Here is a 19,246-nt window from a genome sequence, read left to right on the forward strand (position 1 = left end):
AGTCTAATCTAAATGAGCTCTTTTTACCGAAGACCCATCCCGTCGTTTGTCGACGTGTTTGCCTCTGGCTAATGTTTTTAAAGAAAGGTTTGTTTATGAGTTATACTTATTCATAATATATACATCAATAATTCATTTATAAGAAAGGCATTCCCATCCTGGGTTCGAATCCCAAATTCTCCTGTACTGAATGTGCTGGTATAACCATGATCATGGGATTCAGCAAAGTGGTAAACATCTAAAGCCTTCACTTTCCTCCCACGTCAAGCTGGTAAGACATGATATAACCTAGAAAGTGCCCAATGAATTCATGACTCAAAGGCGATGGTTCCTCAGCTAATATTTAAACCAAACCTAAATAGCTTCCTTCTGTGAGTATACGTTGAGGCAACGATCTGAATTTTGACAAAAAATATCGACAGTGAAAACATGCAAGAGATGATTTATTAATAAGATATAAGAAACAGCAGCGCTTTACGTCTAGATAAAGAGTCAGAGTGAGATGTAGTTAAGTTGTCTTTACGGGGCTGAATTGATCTTGATTCTAACATGTTCCGTGGGTGCAGACCTTCAAGGAGACATCAAAATGGGTGGTGGCTGGACAGGCCATGTCGTACTTGTTGCCGTTGGAGCACATGTAGTATCTGGTGCAGTCAGTCTCGTGGGCGATCATGACGACACCGCTGTCGGGACAGGACTCGGCCGTCTTGGGAGCTGCTGTGGTGGCAGCGTAGTTGCAGATGGAATTCTCGGAGTCATACACGGTACCTTCTGAACACTGCTGGCGGAGGGCCCTGCCATTGCTGCACTGGTAGAAGCGCTTCTCATCGGTGGCATGGGCAAGGAAGGCGCCATCGTCTCGACAACGATCTGCAAGAAATCGATCAGTTATATTTTCAAATAAGGCAACCTATTGTGTTAATGAGAAGGAAACAATTATCAAACAAGTTAGTGCTTAGAAAACGATTATTTCTGAAATACCACCATACTCCTCAGATTTGGATTGTTAATCTCTCCCACTTCGGGAACTGAGTAAACCATCAGCGGATACTGACACGATCAAGGGAGGCAACTCTCCACATTTGGAAAAACGTGATCAAACGTGTTAGCGCTTAGAAAACAATAAGGTTTCATATTTCTTAAATGCTTCTATACTCCTCAGTGTTGAGCTGTTAATCTCTCCCACTTAGGGAACAGAGTGAACGATCAGCGAATGCTGACACAAAAATGGAGGCTACTCTGGACATTGAACTTCCATATCTGCTAGTTAGTTAGGATAGGTGGTTAGTTCTGGGAGTGTAAGCCAATTTGAATCCAGTTATTACTCTGTTGGTGAAGTTACCTCCACACTCCTCGGTGTTACAGTCGATGGTCTGGTTCTGGTAGCTCTCTCCGTCACAGTCGGCACCACCAAAGGCCGGGCTTGGGTTGGTACAGGTCCTGGAGCGGTCCTGGTCCTTGTATCCGCCACCACACAGGACACTGCACTCATCCATATCCTGCCACTCTTCCCAGTCAGTCCAGCCACCGTCAGCTAAACAATGGTGTCAATATATACATGTATTCATACGCTTTCCCCTGAATTCTTGTCTGGTAATGCAGTTTATACTGAAATATACTGAATACTGAGATGTGACGATCAAAATTTGAAACCGAAGATAGGTATTCAATATATTGTACACACAAAGTATGTTAGAAGTAAACAATGTAATATTACAGCACAAAAAGTGTCTTCAATTATATGTGGGACGGTGGTGCAGCCTAGTGGTTAAAGCGTCACGTAGAAGACCCGGATTCTATTCCCCACATGGGTACAATGTACGATGAACATGGACAAGATGGTGGACGTAGCATAGTCACGGCCAATCGAGCTCTCTGAACGAGAGTGGATATTTGACAGATATCGCACACAGAACTTACGAATGTTGACCCAGGAATACTTTCCTTTGACTATGTGAACGAAAGTTTATTGGGAAATGCGTGTGGACGATGGAAATGATATGTGTGATACCCGGCAAGGCGGTGAATACAACGACAGTCAACATGGCGATGCAACCGGTGAGTAACTGTACGTTACGTGACGAGTCTGTGGATTTCATATCGCTATTCTGTACACGTGAGTCACCGGACTGTCCCAAGGACACGATTATTTCAACAACTCTTGATATATTAAATGGTGATATCAGTGATATCAACAAGATTAACCGTTTTGGAAGGGGCCAAGAAACAGAAAGGTTTCCATATTTGAAAAGTGTTCTCAAGAGACGCTTGGAGAAGCGAGGCAAATCAGGCGAATCTCTGTAATTCAAACTGGCAAAAGATTGCTACTATTTATTCAGAGCATGCCATGGTGAATTCGCTAATGAACTAAATGACATAGTGTATACGGAAAGATTTCCACCCGTAACCCCTGTTTTTTTTTATCATTCTATGCCTAAGAATAGATGTTTGTTTACAGAAATCCTAGTATCCTAACCCTAGTAGTGAGTTGTGTATCAGAGAACTGAGTGAATCCCTTGGTTTACCGATTCCATGTTATGGTAACAGAGAGGAAATGCTTGGACTAGACAATGAGATACAGTTTTCTTGATCTTCAAATGGACAGAAGAACGTCAAGGCCCGGTGTTCTGATTTAAAGATAACGGTTGACCTGGACCGTGACTGGAGCCGTACGGTCAACTGTCACACCACTAACTCACCGGATGGTACGTAACTTCAGAGCAGCACTTCCCAGGCAACGAGTCACCCGTTTCTTCATTGGGCGGATCCACATTGATACGAAGGAGTCTGTCATTAGCGACTACTTAATGAAGGGTGATGTCAAGGCGTCCTTAGTGAGAATTCTGAACAACAAATACAGACACACGACTTCGGCACAGGTAAATGTCCCTTTCGCTCAGAAGAAGCTTGTTGAAGATCCTACCTTTTGGTCTGATGGTATCGCTGTCCGTAAATGGATACCGAGGTCATAGCTGTACAACAACAACACGACTGCATGATGTTAGTTGATAGGATTACTCTCATGTGCTGGAACTGTCGAGGTGTCTCAACCAGGGTGCCATATCTCAAACCATGCCTCTCACAGTGTGAAGTGGACATTTGTGGACTGAGTGAACATCAGCTCGGTAACCATAACCTCCATTCATTAACACAAATTGCTTATCCATATTCAGTGTTTGCCAGATGTTTTGGAGATGGCCAGCTATTGCCTGATGGTTTCTTTGCATCTAGAGGTGGATATATCTAAGCGATTCCAGTGCTATTGTCAAGAGGTACCTAGTGACTATGATTTCTTAGTTGGTGTTGAGACTCACGTTTCTGGATGCAGACCTTTGTACATATTTAATGTGTGCCTACCGGCTGTGACTAGACCTAATGATCTGTTCTGTACTTGCCATGACATTGTCGATGATGTATATGCTGGCTACTCAGATCTTGGTGAAGTAATCATCATGTGTGATCTAAATACAAAAGTCAAATGTGCTCATTACAGATTCACAGAAGATGTCCGATCGAGGAGAATGAACGAGTCAATTCAAAGGTCAGGCCGTACTTCAGTGAACACTCTGGTTCTCTTTTAGGTCCAACTTGGACCTTCTGTTCTTATCAGCATGGACCACGAAATATGATTGACCATATCGTGTTGCCTGAGTCGACCCTGAGTGATGTTGTATGTGCCCGTGTCTTAGACGATTCCCCCTTCAATGTGTCTGACCACAACCCAGTCGTCTGCATCTTGTCTCTGCCATCACCTCTACCAAGACTCACGCAAGAGGCCTAGGGAGGTCCCCTGGGTTGTCCTCTAGGAAAAGGCGAGAACTCGGGGCAGGTTGAAGGACTATACCTTTGATGTTTCCCATCTGCTATGGAGTATTAAGCCTCCCGTGGTGGATTGTGAATGGACTGATATTGACGAATATTATTCAGCAATAACATGCACTATTTTGCATGCCAGCAGAGAGATTACTACCAATGAAATCATTCAGCCTGAGGTCAGAGTGAGTGAGTGAGTTAAGATTTTTAGTCACATCGGCAATATTTCAGCCATATCGTGACTAAAGCAAGTTATATTTATATCAACAATTTAAGTGAAATTATAAAATTCTGCCAACGAAGGACAGTAAAATAACTAGATTATCACAGATATATATGTAAAACTAGTAATTGAATCTAAAACATTTTAACTATGGGGGACAACACAATATAAAAATGGGCTATAGATCGCTAACAACTGAAGGTAGATCACCATACTAGGGACCATGGGGACTTACAGTACATTTGCTTCCTGCATGGACCCTAGCTGGATTTACACCATCCCTTCAGCCGTCAGCAAGTTTTGACAAATTAGCCATAAGTTAAAATAACACATATTCTACGATTAAAACTAATGGTATATTTAAATTTAGTTTGAATGTTTTGGGACTTACGTACCCCCACAGGAGGACAATAATTTTACAGTGCTTCAACCCCCTGTGAGGATACAGCCACTAACAATCTCAGCTGCTGAATTAAACTACCAATTATAAAATATTTATCTATTTACAATTCATTCAACAAATCTAATTCTTTTAAAAACGCAATAACTAAATGAGAACTGATATTATTAAAAAGATCCTTCATCGTTCGTGATTTGAATAGATATCCCTTTGTGATGGAATACTTCAACACAGTCAAGCAAGACATGCTTGACCGTGATTCGTTCATCACAAGGGATACAAAACGGAGGATCCTCACCTTTTAATAGGTACTCATGCGTATATCTTGTGTGGCCAATACGACATCGTCGTATGATGACCTCTTCAAATCTGGACTGACAACCCAAGTAAGTGTAACCGATAGTTGGTTTTATTGCATGTAATTTATTAATACCTGCTTGGGTGTCCCACTTCTTCTGCATCAGATCACGGATGTAAGTTCTAATGCTAGCTTTGTAATCAGAGTATGGAATAAGAAGTGGTGTCACAGATTTGTTGAGTGCTGCCTTAGCAGCAATATCAGCCATTGTGTTCCCAGAAATGCCAACGTGGCTGGGTAACCAACAAAAGACGATGTCGCATTGGCCAGTAGCAAGCTCATTATACAATTCAAGAATTTCTAATAAAAGTGGATGATTGCAAGAAAGGTTTTAATCGCCTGAAGGCAAGAAAGAGAATCTGAAAAGATGATGTATTGTTTATATTTACGGTGTTTATTTATATATTTAAGAGCTGTTAATATGGCGTTAGCTTCTGCTGTGAAAATAGAACTATTATTTGGTAGCCGAGAAGATATTGTTTTGGACTCCAATGACAGTGGCACAAGCCACCGCGCCACCATCCTTGATCCATCTGTAAATAAGGATTTATATGTACTATATTTATTTCTTAATTGACTAAATTCTTGTTTATACTGTAAATCATTAGTTTCGGATTTTTTAAATGTGGTTAATGTTAAGTCAACATCTGGCCTCACCAATTGCCAAGGAGGAGAAGAAAGCAAACGGGAAGGAGCTATATTTTCCAGCTCAATGCCGGCAGCAGCAATGAATGGTCTAATTCCCAGCCCAAGAGGCGGAACAAGAGAAGACTTTTTGTTGTACAGATCCTCATAGAGAGGATGGAAGACACAGTTATATGCAGGGTTCGACTGATTAGAAGATAGTTTAGTAATATACTGCAAAGACAATTTGATACGGCGTTGGTTGAGAGAAGGCTCGTCAGCTTCAACATAAATACTATCAATAGGAGAAGTTCGAAAGATCCAAGACAAAGTCGTAGACCTTGGTGATGGACAGAATCCAGTAGTTTCAAATTGCTTTTACAGGCTCCACCATATACAATGGAGCCATAATCAAGTTTTGACCGGATGAGTGATCTGTACAAATGAAGGAGAGTAGTTTGATCCCCTCCCCACTTTGAATTGGACACGACTTTTAATAGATCTAATGCCTTCAGGCATTTAGTCTTCAAAGACTTAATATGTGGTAAAAGGTCAAATGCTTGTCAAAAATCAGTCCCAAAAACTTGGCTTCCTTTACAACGTTAATTGAGAGCCATCCAAGTACAGTTCGGGATCTTTATGAGGCTTATATTTCCGACAGAAATGTATACATTTGGTCTTTATCTGTGAAAATTTAAAGCCATTCTCAAGTGACCATTTATGAATTTTATTTAAACACATCTGTAATTGTCTCTCGATGGTATGCATATTTTTACCACGACATGAAACGTTAAAATCATCCACAAACAATGACCCATCTATTGAGTCATTTAATACTTTTGAGAGACTATTGATTTTATGCTAAACAAAGTAACGGACAAAATACTGCCTTGTGGAACCCCTGATCCTGATTATAATGGTCAGACAGGGTTGATCCAACACGCACTTGAAATTGCCTGTCAGCTAAAAACTGTGATATAAAGTGAGGCAAACGGCCTCTCAAACCAAAGTCATGTAAATCTCTTTAAAATACCATGTTTCCATGTTGTATCATGTTTCTCTAGGTCGAAAAAGATTGATACAGCATGCTGGTTATTTACAATGGAATTTTTAACAAATGATTCTAGTCGAACCAAATGGTCAATAGTGCTTCTATTTTTACGAAAACCACATTGAATGTTAGAAATTAGATTATTGGATTCTAGAAACCACACTAATCTATTATTGACCATGCGTTCCATGGTCTTGCAAACGCAGCTAGTTAATGAAATAGGTCTGTAGTTGGATGGATCTGTATGATCCCGGCCAGGCTTAGGTATTGGTACAACAATGGCATGACGCCACGAAGGAGGAAAATGCCCTGTCATCCAAATATTATCAAAAATGTTCAGAAGTGTTTCAAGACAAGCATTAGGTAAATGTTTCAGGAGCTGATAGTGGATATTATCAGCACCTGTTGCCGTATCATGAGCTTGCGTTAAGGCAGTATTCAGCTCATGTAGTGAAAATACTTCATTATAATCTTCACCATTATCAGAATGAAAGTTAATTTTAATTTTTCTTGATGATCTTTATATTTCTGAAACTTTGGATTGTAGTTGGATGAAGAAGAATGTCTCGCTAAAGTTGCACCCAACTTGTTTGCAATGTCAATTTTATCAGTTAAAAGATCGTGGCCATCTTTGAGATGATGAACACTTGAATTTCTACCTTTGCCCTTGATTCTCTGTACCATGTTCCATACCTTCGTCATTGGTGTACGGGAATTGATCTTTGATACAAAGTTCTTCCATGACTGACGTTTACTTTGTTTAAATGTACGTCGAGCCTTGGCATTGTTTATTTTAAAATTATTTAAATTGTGAACTGTAGGGTGGCGGCGAAAGTATTTCTCTGCCTTTTTCCTACACTTTCTAGCTTGTTTACAATCGTCAGTAAACCATGGTTTTCGAATATGTGGTTTAGCAGAAGCCTTAGGAATAGTTTCATCGGCAATGTTTTTCAGTTTATCAGAGAACAACTGAATCGGATCTGTAACATTAACAAAAAGGTCGGACTGTAATGTGTCAGCACACAGTGTCTGAAATAATGGCCAGTTGGCCTTATTAAAATTCCACCTTGTTGTTGGTGGATCATCGTTTGGGTTTATAGCAGAAAGGATTGTGGGGAAATGGTCACTTCCACACAGGTCATCGTGTACTGACCAGTCAAATTCATTATAAATATTTGGGTCCGTGAGGGACAAATCAAGTGCAGAATAAGTTCCAGAACCAGGGTGTAAATATGTGGCTGATCCATCATTGAAAAGACATAAATTATTATTAGACATGAAGTCTTCAAGGATTCTCCCTTTACTGTTAATATCGGCACTTCCCCACAAAGGGTTATGGCCATTAAGATCACCCATTATGATACAGGGCTTGGGAAGCTGGTCGAATAGATTCTGAAGATCAGACTGCTGAAGAGCTGAAGAAGGAGAAATGTACAAAGAACAAAGAGTAAAGGTTACCTGTAAAGTTAGACGGACAGCAACAGCCTGAAGATTGCTTTTAAGAGGGACAGGGCTATGCATAACACCCTGCCTAACCAAAATAGAAGCGCCACCAGTGGCTCTATTACCTTGGGGTGAAAACGAATGATATGAATTGTACCGACGTAATTCAAATTTATCTGAACTTTTCAGATATGTCTCTTGTAGACTAAAAGCCGAAGGTGTAAAATCGTGAGATAATAATTGCAGATCGTTAAAATTGTTCCTAAGGCCTCTGCAATTCCATTGTATTAAGGTCATTAAAATGTTTAGGAGGTTTAACTGGAGATCGTGAGTGCGTGGAAGCGTCACTCCCACCCCCTGTGCGTGAAGGAGTGATCTCCATGTCCAGTGGCTCAAATGGATTTTGAACCGTCACAGGCGTCAAACTAGTAGACTCTTCTAAGAGTTGAAGTGCTTTAGTCTTTTTCCTCAGTTTTTTCTTTTCTTTACTGGAAAGGTTGGCAACACTCTGTGTTGTCTGAGTTGTAAGTATATCTTCTGGTTGTGTTTCCTCAGTCTGCGAGGCTGAAGAACGTTGAAAGTCTGGTGTTATGGGATTACTGTCATTCAAATGGATTTGAGTTTCAGTGACCCAGGATAACACAGTTTGACAGGAAGTTGAAACTGATGTAGATTTCCTAACACATGATGGAGAAGAAGATGAAACTGTTTCAGAATAGGTCAGACCGGTAGAATGTTTTGACTGTGCATTAACTAGTTTTTTGGCCTCAAAGTAGGAGATGTTATTAGTGCATTTGATTTTGAGAATGTTGGTTTCGCATTCAAACTTTGGGCAGGATTTTGATGAAGCCAGATGCCCACCACTACAGTTTGCGCACTTGATGTCATTAGTGCAATCGGTACTCTCGTGAGCTCCACTGCAGCGTGAACAAACGGATTTGCCGGTACAAGATCTTGCACCATGGCCAAACTTTTGGCATTTGTAACACCGGAGTGGATTTGGTACATATATCTCCACTCCGATATTACAATATCCAGCTTTAATAGACTTGGGAAGCACAGTCATACCAAATGTAAAAAGGTAAGTGTGTGTTTTTATTACGTTTGAATCCTGTTTCCTCGTAAAACGTTTAACAGAAGTCACGCCCTGGTCTCTCAATTCAGCAACAATCTCCTCTTCTGTCATGTCTGACAAACAACGGGACCTGTCTCTAATGATGCCTCTGCAAGTGTTCAATGTCTTATGCACTGAGACAACAACCTGTTTATGCACAAACTGCTGTAATCCCAGCAGATTGATTAGATTGCTGCCTCCGTACACATTCTACCAAAAGTGAACCGTTTCGGAGGCGGGTAACATTCTTCACCTCTCCGCAGACACCTTGGATGCCCTTGGAGACAGCAAAAGGATTAATATTTAATGGATTCCCATCATCAGATGCTATAACCAAAAACCTTGGCCAAGAATCATTCACGAAAGAAGATACCTCTTCATCAGACGAAGAAGAAAGATGTCTCCGCTTATGTGTCTTTGACGAACCAGATTGAGTGTTTGTAGCCATGGTAGAAGAATATAGTTCAGCATCCCTGCTCCCCACCCGCCATCGAGTGTCAACAAGGACGGTGCTGCCGTGGAAACCAGACTGCAACACCAGGGCTACAGGGATGTTATACTCCAGAAATAAGTACATAAATAGCTAAGAAATCTAAAGATCAAATGTCAGGCTGGTTCGGCCCATGACATTAGTCTTAAGAAACTCAGAATTTAGAGGTCCATATCACCAGATTGGCCCATGAGCCACCGCCTTCTGGCATAGTACTCTAGGCAATACAATATCATGATTAACTGTAATTTCAAAAAGCCAAGACCAAATAATATATCAAATTTGTGCAATAACACTCACTATGCACAGGGCCTGGCATGACCAGCCGATTGGTAGAACCGGGCCCATTCTACCACCCGTCTAGGTGAAGTAAGGCAAAGTGGTGTGTTGGACAACAGGAACACCTGGTCCTGGTTCCTGTGCCCTCAACCACCAGCCTCCCGTCCTCCACCAACACAGGGGCGCAACCCACGGCAAACGGGTTGGTGGACCATATATCCCCCCGGGTCCACAACGGGGGTTGAAGGGCGCTTAGCGTGACCCAGCACCCACCACGAGGAGGTGGCCCTTCATGGGTGCAATTGTGACTTTTCCATACCGGCCGAGATCTCAGCAGCTGAAGCAGGTTGAATCAATATTGGGCCAATTGAATTCAGTGTGAAACTTCACAACATGAAACCAACTGAACTTACTGAGTGCTTGTCATGTACAACTGACTTTCCCCTGATCAGAGAGGACTTGATTGAGTTTTCCACTCTGTGCATAAAATACATCACCGCGATGTACAAAGCTGTATTACAGTGACTCCTTGTGACTCTAGGGTTTGACTGATCAAGAAAACGTGATATCGGCTCAAATATGCATGAAAATCAAAATTCTCAAATAACTGCATAAATGTTGTCTTCTCTTTCTGTACTCTTCACTATGGAGGAATAAAAGATTATATAAACCAATTTGAATCTAGTTATGACTATGTTGGTGAAGTTACCTCCACACTCCTCGGTGTTACAGTCGATGGTCTGGTTCTGGTAGCTCTCTCCATCACAGTCGGCTCCACCGAAGGCCGGGCTTGGGTTGGTACAGGTCCTGGCGCGGTCCTGGTCCTTGTATCCGCCACCACACTTGACACTGCACTCGTCCATATCCTGCCACTCTTCCCAGTCAGTCCAGCCACCGTCAACTAAACAAGGGCGTAAATATATACGTGTATTCATTCATACGCTTTCCCCTGAATTGTTTTCTGGTAATGCAGTTTATTCTGAAATATGCAGAGTACTGCGATGTGACGATCCACATTTGAAACCGATAATAGGTATTCAATATATTGATTACACACACGAAGTATATTAGAAGTAAACAATGTAATATTACAGCACAAAAGGTGTGTCCTCAATTATGTGTGGGACGGTAGGGTAGCCTAGTGGTTGAAACTTCACTTGAAAGACCCGGATTGGATTCGAAGAAGAAGAAAAAGTTTATTCTCATAAGTCACATGTTGTGACATAGAGAACATACAGAGATATTTACAATATAAACAGTATGAATTTATACATGGCAACAATAACAAAAAATAAATTACAATTATGCACATGATAAATCTCATGTGTACAAACATAAGCCCTCCTTGATGTATTTGGCTAATTTCACGGCAAGTGGTTTATAACTGGATTTCATAACTGAGGTGAATTTATCTATTGATGGATTATTACAAAAATACTTAGGCAAATATTTATTTCTTAGGGTTGCTAGAAATGGGCATGTTAAAAGGAAGTGGTATTCATCGCCCACTGCTTCATTACATAATGTACATTGTCTGTCGGATCCTACAACATTAGTCCATCTTCCAGTTTCTATGGGTAGTCTATGGTTAGCTGTTCGAAAGCGTGTGTACCATATTCTAAGATTATTTTAAAATCTTAAGGTTATTTTAAAATTTGGGGCGGTGGGGTAGCCTAGTGGTTAAGGCGTTCGCTCGTCACGCCGAAGACCCGGATTCGATTCCCCACATGGGTACAATGTGTGAAGCCCATTTCTCGTGTCCCCAGACGTGATATTCGGGAATATTGATAAAAGTGGCGTAAAACTAAATTCACCCACTCACTCATATAATTATACATATTCTTAATTAACAGAGCTACTTCCACTACTCACTTGGGCAGGCATGAGTGTTACAGTCCCTCTCAGATCTGTCCCTGGTATCACCGTCACAGTCCCGACCTCCGTGGGCTGGGGCAGGGTTGGTGCACGTCCTGTCTCTGGTCCTGAACTGAGATCCTCCTCCACATGTAGCTGTGCACGTGCTGTACACTGTCCACGCGCTGTAGTCACTCCACCCACCATCATCTATAACAAACCACAGACAACCATAAAATCTGTGTGATGCATGTGGTGATTTGTCGGTCACATAGGGAGGATTTTGCCTTTCCAGGTGGTTGAGGAGGAGGTACCCATGTAAAGTCTGGCCTTGCAGCTGTGGTAAATTCATTCAACACCAAATTTAGAAATAACTTCAGAAAATAACGTGTATTACTAAGTTTTAGACTGTATGGAGTAACCTTATGATATCATTACTGTTTTTTGTTTGTTTCTTTGTTGTTTAACACTGCACTCAGCAATATTCCAGCTATATGACTGCGGTCTGTAAATAATCGAGTCTGGACCAGACAATCCAGGGATCGACGTCAACGAAGTCAGCAAGCCTGACCACCCGATCCCTTTAGTCGCCTCTTTTGATAAGCATGGGTTGCTGAAGAGGAAATTTTCTTCGGCTCTTCATGGGTCCTTATGTAGACATATTATCGATTTTATATACGGTCGGGTAGCCTTGTGGTTAAAGCGTTCGCTCGTCACGTCGAAAACCCGAGTTCGATTCCCAACAGAGGAACAAAGTGTGAAACCCATTTCTGGTGTCCACCGACGTGATATTGCCGGAATACTGCTAAAAGTGGCGTAAAACTAAACTCAGTTACTCAATTATATATATCCTAAATTAACATAGCTACTTCCGTTACTCACTTGGGCAGGGATGAGTGTTACAGTCCCTCTCAGATCTGTCCCTGGTATCACCGTCACAGTCCCGACCTCCGTGGGCTGGGGCAGGGTTGGTGCACGTCCTGTCTCTGGTCCTGAACTGAGATCCCCCTCCACATGTAACTGTGCACGTGCTGTACACTGTCCACGCGCTGTAGTCACTCCATCCACCATCAACTGTAACAAACCATACACAACCATAAAATCTATGAGATGCATGTGGTGATTTATCGGTCACATAGGGAGGATTTTGCCTTTCCAAGTTTTGGAGGAGGAGGAGGTACCCATGTTTGGTCTGGTCCTGCAGCTGTGGTACATTCATTCAACACCAAATTTAGAAATAACTTCAAATAACGTGTATTACTAAGTTTTAGACAGTCACTGTATAGAGTAACCTTATGATATCAATACTGTTTTTGTTTGTTTGTTGTTTAATGCTGTACTAAGCAATATTCCAGCTATATGACGGCGGCCTGTAAATAATCGAATCTGGACAAGACAATCCAGGGATCGACGTCGGCGAAGTCAGCAAGCCTGACCAACCGATCACGTTAGTCGCCTGTTATGATAAGCATGAGTTGCTGAAGAGGAATTTGTGTTAGGATCTTCACGGGTGTTTATTTATACATATAGCCGATATTATATACGGTCGGGTAGCCTAGTGGCTAAAGCGTTCGCTCGTCACCCCGAAGACGTGGATTCGATTCCCCACATGGATTCAATGTGTGAAGCCTATTTCCGGTGTTCCCCACCGTGATATTGCTGGAACATTGCTAAAAGCGGCGTCAAACCAAACTCACTCACTCTGTATTATTAATGAATAACTCATTACAGTCACAATATGGCTGAAATAATGCCTACGTGGCTTAAATTGTTCAACTCACTCACGCACTTACTTGGACATGGATGGGTGTTGCAGCCTATGCTGTTGGTGTCAGTTGTCTCCCCTACACACGGACTGCCGCCATTAGCTGGGGTTGGGTTAGTACATGACCTTGTTCTGGAACGTGATTGGCTGCCTCCTCCACAACTCACTGAGCATGCGCTGTAGGGTGTTGTTACGACGTAAATTGTAATAACGCGGTAAAATGTAATAAAATGCGGCAAATTGTAATAACACCGCGGTAAAATGTAATACCGCGGTAAATTGTAATAAAAAACGCGGTAAATTGTAATAACTGAGCCGCGGTAAATTGTAATAAAAACTGCGGCAAATTGTAATAACTGAAACTGCGGCAAATTGTAATAACCCCTGCGGTAAAATGTAATAAAATACATTTCATTGCCTATTATGCAAGGAAACATTCATGATGCTAAAATGTGAGACTAAGCTTTATAAAAATCCCTACCCGGACCTTGAAAACATCGGCATCTCTGATTCATTCTACTTTCCAAAGAAGGTCGAATTCCAGCTTTACAAAAATCAAACCCCGGACTTTGAAAACATCGGCATTAATCGAAAACGGTAACAAACTGCGGCAAATTGTAATAACGAGCGCGGTAAATTGTAATAAACTGCGGCAAATTGTAATAACTGGCGCGGTAAAATGTAATAACTTCTCTGATTCCTTCTAATTTCCAAAGAAAGTCGAATTCCAATGTTTGTTTGACTTCATTATGGTCAGATCTAATCACTGGGATGTTAAATGAATGGAAAAAAACTGAAATATTTTGGGCTATTTCTATCATTCAAACTGAGAGACAGAAGTCGTAAATTCTAACAAACTGCGGCAAATTGTAATAACAAGCGCGGTAAATTGTAATAAAATCTCTGATTCCTTCTAATTTCCAAAGAAAGTCGAATTCCAGTGTTTGTTCGACTTAATCATGATCACATTCCACCACTGGCGTGTTAAAAGAACGAAAAAAGGCAATATTTGGGATTATTTCTATCAGTCGCACTGAGAGGCAGGTTCTGTAAATTCTAACAAACTGCGGCAAATTGTAATAACAAGCGCGGTAAATTGTAATAAACTGCGGTAAATTGTAATAAACTGCGGCAAATTGTAATAACTGGCGCGGTAAAATGTAATAACTTCTCTGATTCCTTCTAATTTCCAAAGAAAGTCGAATTCCATTGTTTGTTTGGCTTCATTATGGTCAAATCCCATCACTGGGATGATATATGAATGAAAAAAAAACTGAAATATTTTGGGATATTTTCTGTCATTCAAACTGAGAGGCTTGAGCCATAAATTCTAACAAACTGCGGCAAATTGTAATAACAAGCGCGGTAAATTGTAATAAACTGCGGCAAATTGTAATAACTGGCGCGGTAAAATGTAATAACATCTCTGATTCCTTCTAATTTCCAAAGAAAGTCGAATTCCAATGTTTGTTTGACTTCATTATGGTCATATCCCATCACTGGGATGTTAAATGAATGAAAAAAAACCTGAAATATTTTGGGCTATTTCTTCCATCATTCAAACTGAGAGGCTTGAGCCGTAAACTCTAACAAACTGCGGCAAATTGTAATAACAAGCGCGGTAAATTGTAATAACAAGCGCGGTAAATTGTAATAAAATCTCTGATTCTTTCTCATTTCCAAAGAAACTCGAATTCCAGTGTTTGTTCGACTTAATCATGGTCACATTCCACCACTGGCGTGTTAAATGAACGAAAAAAGGCAATATTTGGGATTATTTCTATCAGTCGTACTGAGATGCAGGTTCTGTAAATTCTAACAAACTGCGGCAAATTGTAATAACAAGCGCGGTAAATTGTAATAAACTGCGGCAAATTGTAATAACTGGCGCGGTAAAATGTAATAACTTCTCTGATTCCTTCTAATTTCCAAAGAAAGTCGAATTCCAATGTTTGTTTGACTTCATTATGGTCATATCCCATCACTGGGATGTTAAATGAATGGGAAAAAACGGAAACATTTTGGGCTATTTATTCTATCATTCAAACTGAGAGGCTTGAGCCGTAAATTCTAACAAACTGCGGCAAATTGTAATAACAAGCGCGGTAAATTGTAATAAAATCTCTGATTCTTTCTCATTTCCAAAGAAACTCGAATTCCAGTGTTTGTTCGACTTAATCATGGTCACATTCCACCACTGGCGTGTTAAATGAACGAAAAAAGGCAATATTTGGGATTATTTCTATCAGTCGAAGTGAGATGCAGGTGCTGTATAATTCTAACAAACTGCGGCAAATTGTAATAACAAGCGCGGTAAATTGTAATAAAATCTCTGATTCTTTCTCATTTCCAAAGAAACTCGAATTCCAGTGTTTGTTCGACTTAATCATGGTCACATTCCACCACTGGCGTGTTAAATGAACGAAAAACGGCAATATTTGGGATTATTTCTATCAGTCGTACTGAGATGCATGTTCTGTAAATTCTAACAAACTGCGGCAAATTGTAATAACAAGCGCGGTAAATTGTAATAAACTGCGGCAAATTGTAATAACTGGCGCGGTAAAATGTAATAACTTCTCTGATTCCTTCTAATTTCCAAAGAAAGTCGAATTCCAATGTTTGTTTGACTTCATTATGGTCATATCCCATCACTGGGATGTTAAATGAATGGAAAAAAACGGAAACATTTTGGGCTATTTATTCTATCATTCAAACTGAGAGGCTTGAGCCGTAAATTCTAACAAACTGCGGCAAATTGTAATAACAAGCGCGGTAAATTGTAATAAAATCTCTGATTCTTTCTCATTTCCAAAGAAACTCGAATTCAAGTGTTTGTTCGACTTAATCATGGTCACATTCCACCACTGGCGTGTTAAATGAACGAAAAAAGGCAATATTTGGGATTATTTCTATCAGTCGAAGTGAGATGCAGGTGCTGTAAATTCTAACAAACTGCGGCAAATTGTAATAACAAGCGCGGTAAATTGTAATAAACTGCGGCAAATTGTAATAACTGGCGCGGTAAAATGTAATAACATCTCTGATTCCTTCTAATTTCCAAAGAAAGTCGAATTCCAATGTTTGTTTGACTTCATTATGGTCATATCCCATCACTGGGATGTTAAATGAATGAAAAAACGGAAATATTTTGGGCTATTTCTTCCATCATTCAAACTGAGAGGCTTGAGCCGTAAACTCTAACAAACTGCGGCAAATTGTAATAACAAGCGCGGTAAATTGTAATAAAATCTCTGATTCTTTCTCATTTCCAAAGAAACTCGAATTCCAGTGTTTGTTCGACTTAATCATGGTCACATTCCACCACTGGCGTGTTAAATGAATGAAAAAAGGCAATATTTGGGATTATTTCTATCAGTCGAAGTGAGATGCAGGTGCTGTATAATTCTAACAAACTGCGGCAAATTGTAATAACAAGCGCGGTAAATTGTAATAAACTGCGGCAAATTGTAATAACTAGCGCGGTAAAATGTAATAACTTCTCTGATTCCTTCTAATTTCCAAAGAAAGTCGAATTCCAATGTTTGTTTGACTTCATTATGGTCATATCCCATCACTGGGATGTTAAATGAATGGAAAAAAACGGAAATATTTTGGGCTATTTCTACTATCATTCGAACTGAGAGGCTTGAGCCGTAAATTCTAACAAACTGCGGCAAATTGTAATAACAAGCGCGGTAAATTGTAATAAAATCTCTGATTCTTTCTCATTTCCAAAGAAACTCGAATTCAAGTGTTTGTTCGACTTAATCATGGTCACATTCCACCACTGGCGTGTTAAATGAACGAAAAAAGGCAATATTTGGGATTATTTCTATCAGTCGAAGTGAGATGCAGGTGCTGTAAAATTCTAACAAACTGCGGCAAATTGTAATAACAAGCGCGGTAAATTGTAATAAACTGCGGCAAATTGTAAGAACTAGCGCGGTAAAGTGTAATAACTTCTCTGATTCCTTCTAATTTCCAAAGAAAGTCGAATTCCAATGTTTGTTTTACCTCATTATGGTCAGATCCCATCACTGGGATGTTAATGAATGAAAACAAGTGGAAATAGTTTGGGCTATTTCTACTATCATTCGAACTGAGAGGCTTGAGCCGTAAAATCTAACAAACTGCTAAAAATTGTAATTACAAGCGCGGTAAATTGTAATATACTGCAGGAAGATTTAACAACAAGTACGGGAAGTTGTAATGATAGCTTTTAGTCCCTTTAATCCGAAAGTAGTTGGAACTCCAGTCTTTCTTTGATTTCAACATGGCCATTTCCCACCACTATCAATTTAATTGGGAAACCACTGTATTCTCTTATAAATTTACGATGCACTACCTACTATAAAAGTGCACTATGTTAGTGTACCTATTGTGCTTGGTTATAAGGTTTGCTATGTCAACATTGTTATTTCTTTGTACCATCTTCACCATGGAAGGAACTGAAATAATATCCTCAAACTACAATACTTTTTTCTATACGTGTATCATGCGCTATTTATTGTATTGTTTTGGTTAGACCAAAATGTTTGCTATGTCAATATGGATATTTGACTATCTTACTTGTTGTATGATGACACTTTATGAAAATCAAATGTAACATGTGTCGGGTTCGGGATTACACCTTCTTAGTACTCGATGCATATGTCATGCTTGTCTACTATTTCATCAAATTATATTCATATGCCATCTTGTATGCTTCACTGAAATGAATAAAAATATTGAAAAAAGAAAATTAATTGGGAAACAACGAGAATACTCTTTTCTATTTCAGGTTTTCAAGTTTAATGAAAGGTTCGGTGCTTAGGACAGAGGTGAATCGTAATGAAAATGATATGTATTTGCTACGCTACAAGGGAACATACATAAACTCAATAATGTGCGACTAAGGACATTGTGAGCTGACTTCCAAAACACTGAATTCATAAATGCACATACATATATAACGTTTTCAGTGAACTTATTACCAGCGGCCAGCTACGGGAAGAGAACCTTCAAGTATGCTGACGCAAACACATGGAACGAACTGAATGAATGTTTGAAAAACTGTTCAAATCTACATGACTTCAAACTCATCTCGTTAGACTGTCATATTCAGGTGGCTAGTGCCTTCATATTCCAATAACAACGTCCAATTCAAGTGATGGACCGCCAATGAAAAATACACCCAAGTCATATCCTCAAGTCGGACATTCATACTTACATTTGAGGAATTTGTAATGATGACATGTAAATCATGTTTTAACAATAGGACTATGTCTATAAACTTACAGATGAAACAAACGAATGGTGACTAAAACTAAAAAATAATGTGTGTTTTTTCAATTGTTACAACATGCCATGTCAATCCAATAACCCATGCACTTCAATACATGATAGTGGAGTCTTTTGAACATTACCTTTTCAAAATACGTCCTTTATTGTGTACCACCCACATGGATTTTGTTCTATAAGTAGCCATGCGTTGATCCACCTGACATGACTCACAATTCTTCTGATTTCTATTGCAACGCCGCTACTTTTACCATAGGTCATTATTAGTCTACGCACACTCACAATTCTTTGTAGGGTGATATGTGGGCAGTAAATTCGCGGTCGCAAATGGAGAAATGGCCTATTATATGCCTGAAATTGATGTGAAACAAGAAAGATAATATTGTTTTGCATAGTTCTCTACCAGAAGACTGCTGGGCTATCTGTAAAGATAGCTCAATGATATGAAGAACAACTTCGTTTGCTAAATCAGCAAATGTAGCCTGGTCATCTTGTGAAACGTCATAATCGATTCCTTCCATATGAAGATTTTTCTACGTGAGATTTGCA

The 19,246-nt window shown here is 40.0% G+C and overlaps 1 protein-coding gene across 2 annotated transcripts in view; it reads right to left on the minus strand.

Moving 5' to 3' along the window:
- Positions 1-426: 426 nt before the first annotated feature.
- The window catches only part of LOC124283451 (coadhesin-like), a 71,357-nt gene continuing 52,537 nt past the window's right edge, over positions 427-19,246 (minus strand). The window contains exons 6-9 of one of the 2 annotated variants that reach the window (XM_046719511.1): positions 12,532-12,723; positions 10,505-10,696; positions 1,343-1,534; positions 427-870 (exon numbers count right to left, since the gene is read on the minus strand). In XM_046719511.1, the coding sequence (XP_046575467.1) occupies positions 545-870; positions 1,343-1,534; positions 10,505-10,696; positions 12,532-12,723 (902 nt within the window). In that variant the 3' untranslated portion in view covers positions 427-544. The remainder of the gene's footprint in view (positions 871-1,342; positions 1,535-10,504; positions 10,697-12,531; positions 12,724-19,246) is intronic. The other variant, XM_046719514.1, reaches the window with a different exon arrangement.

The sequence above is a fragment of the Haliotis rubra genome, unplaced genomic scaffold (assembly GCF_003918875.1).
Source record: "Haliotis rubra isolate DU_JTF1 unplaced genomic scaffold, ASM391887v1 Scf316, whole genome shotgun sequence".
Taxonomy (NCBI): domain Eukaryota; kingdom Metazoa; phylum Mollusca; class Gastropoda; order Lepetellida; family Haliotidae; genus Haliotis; species Haliotis rubra.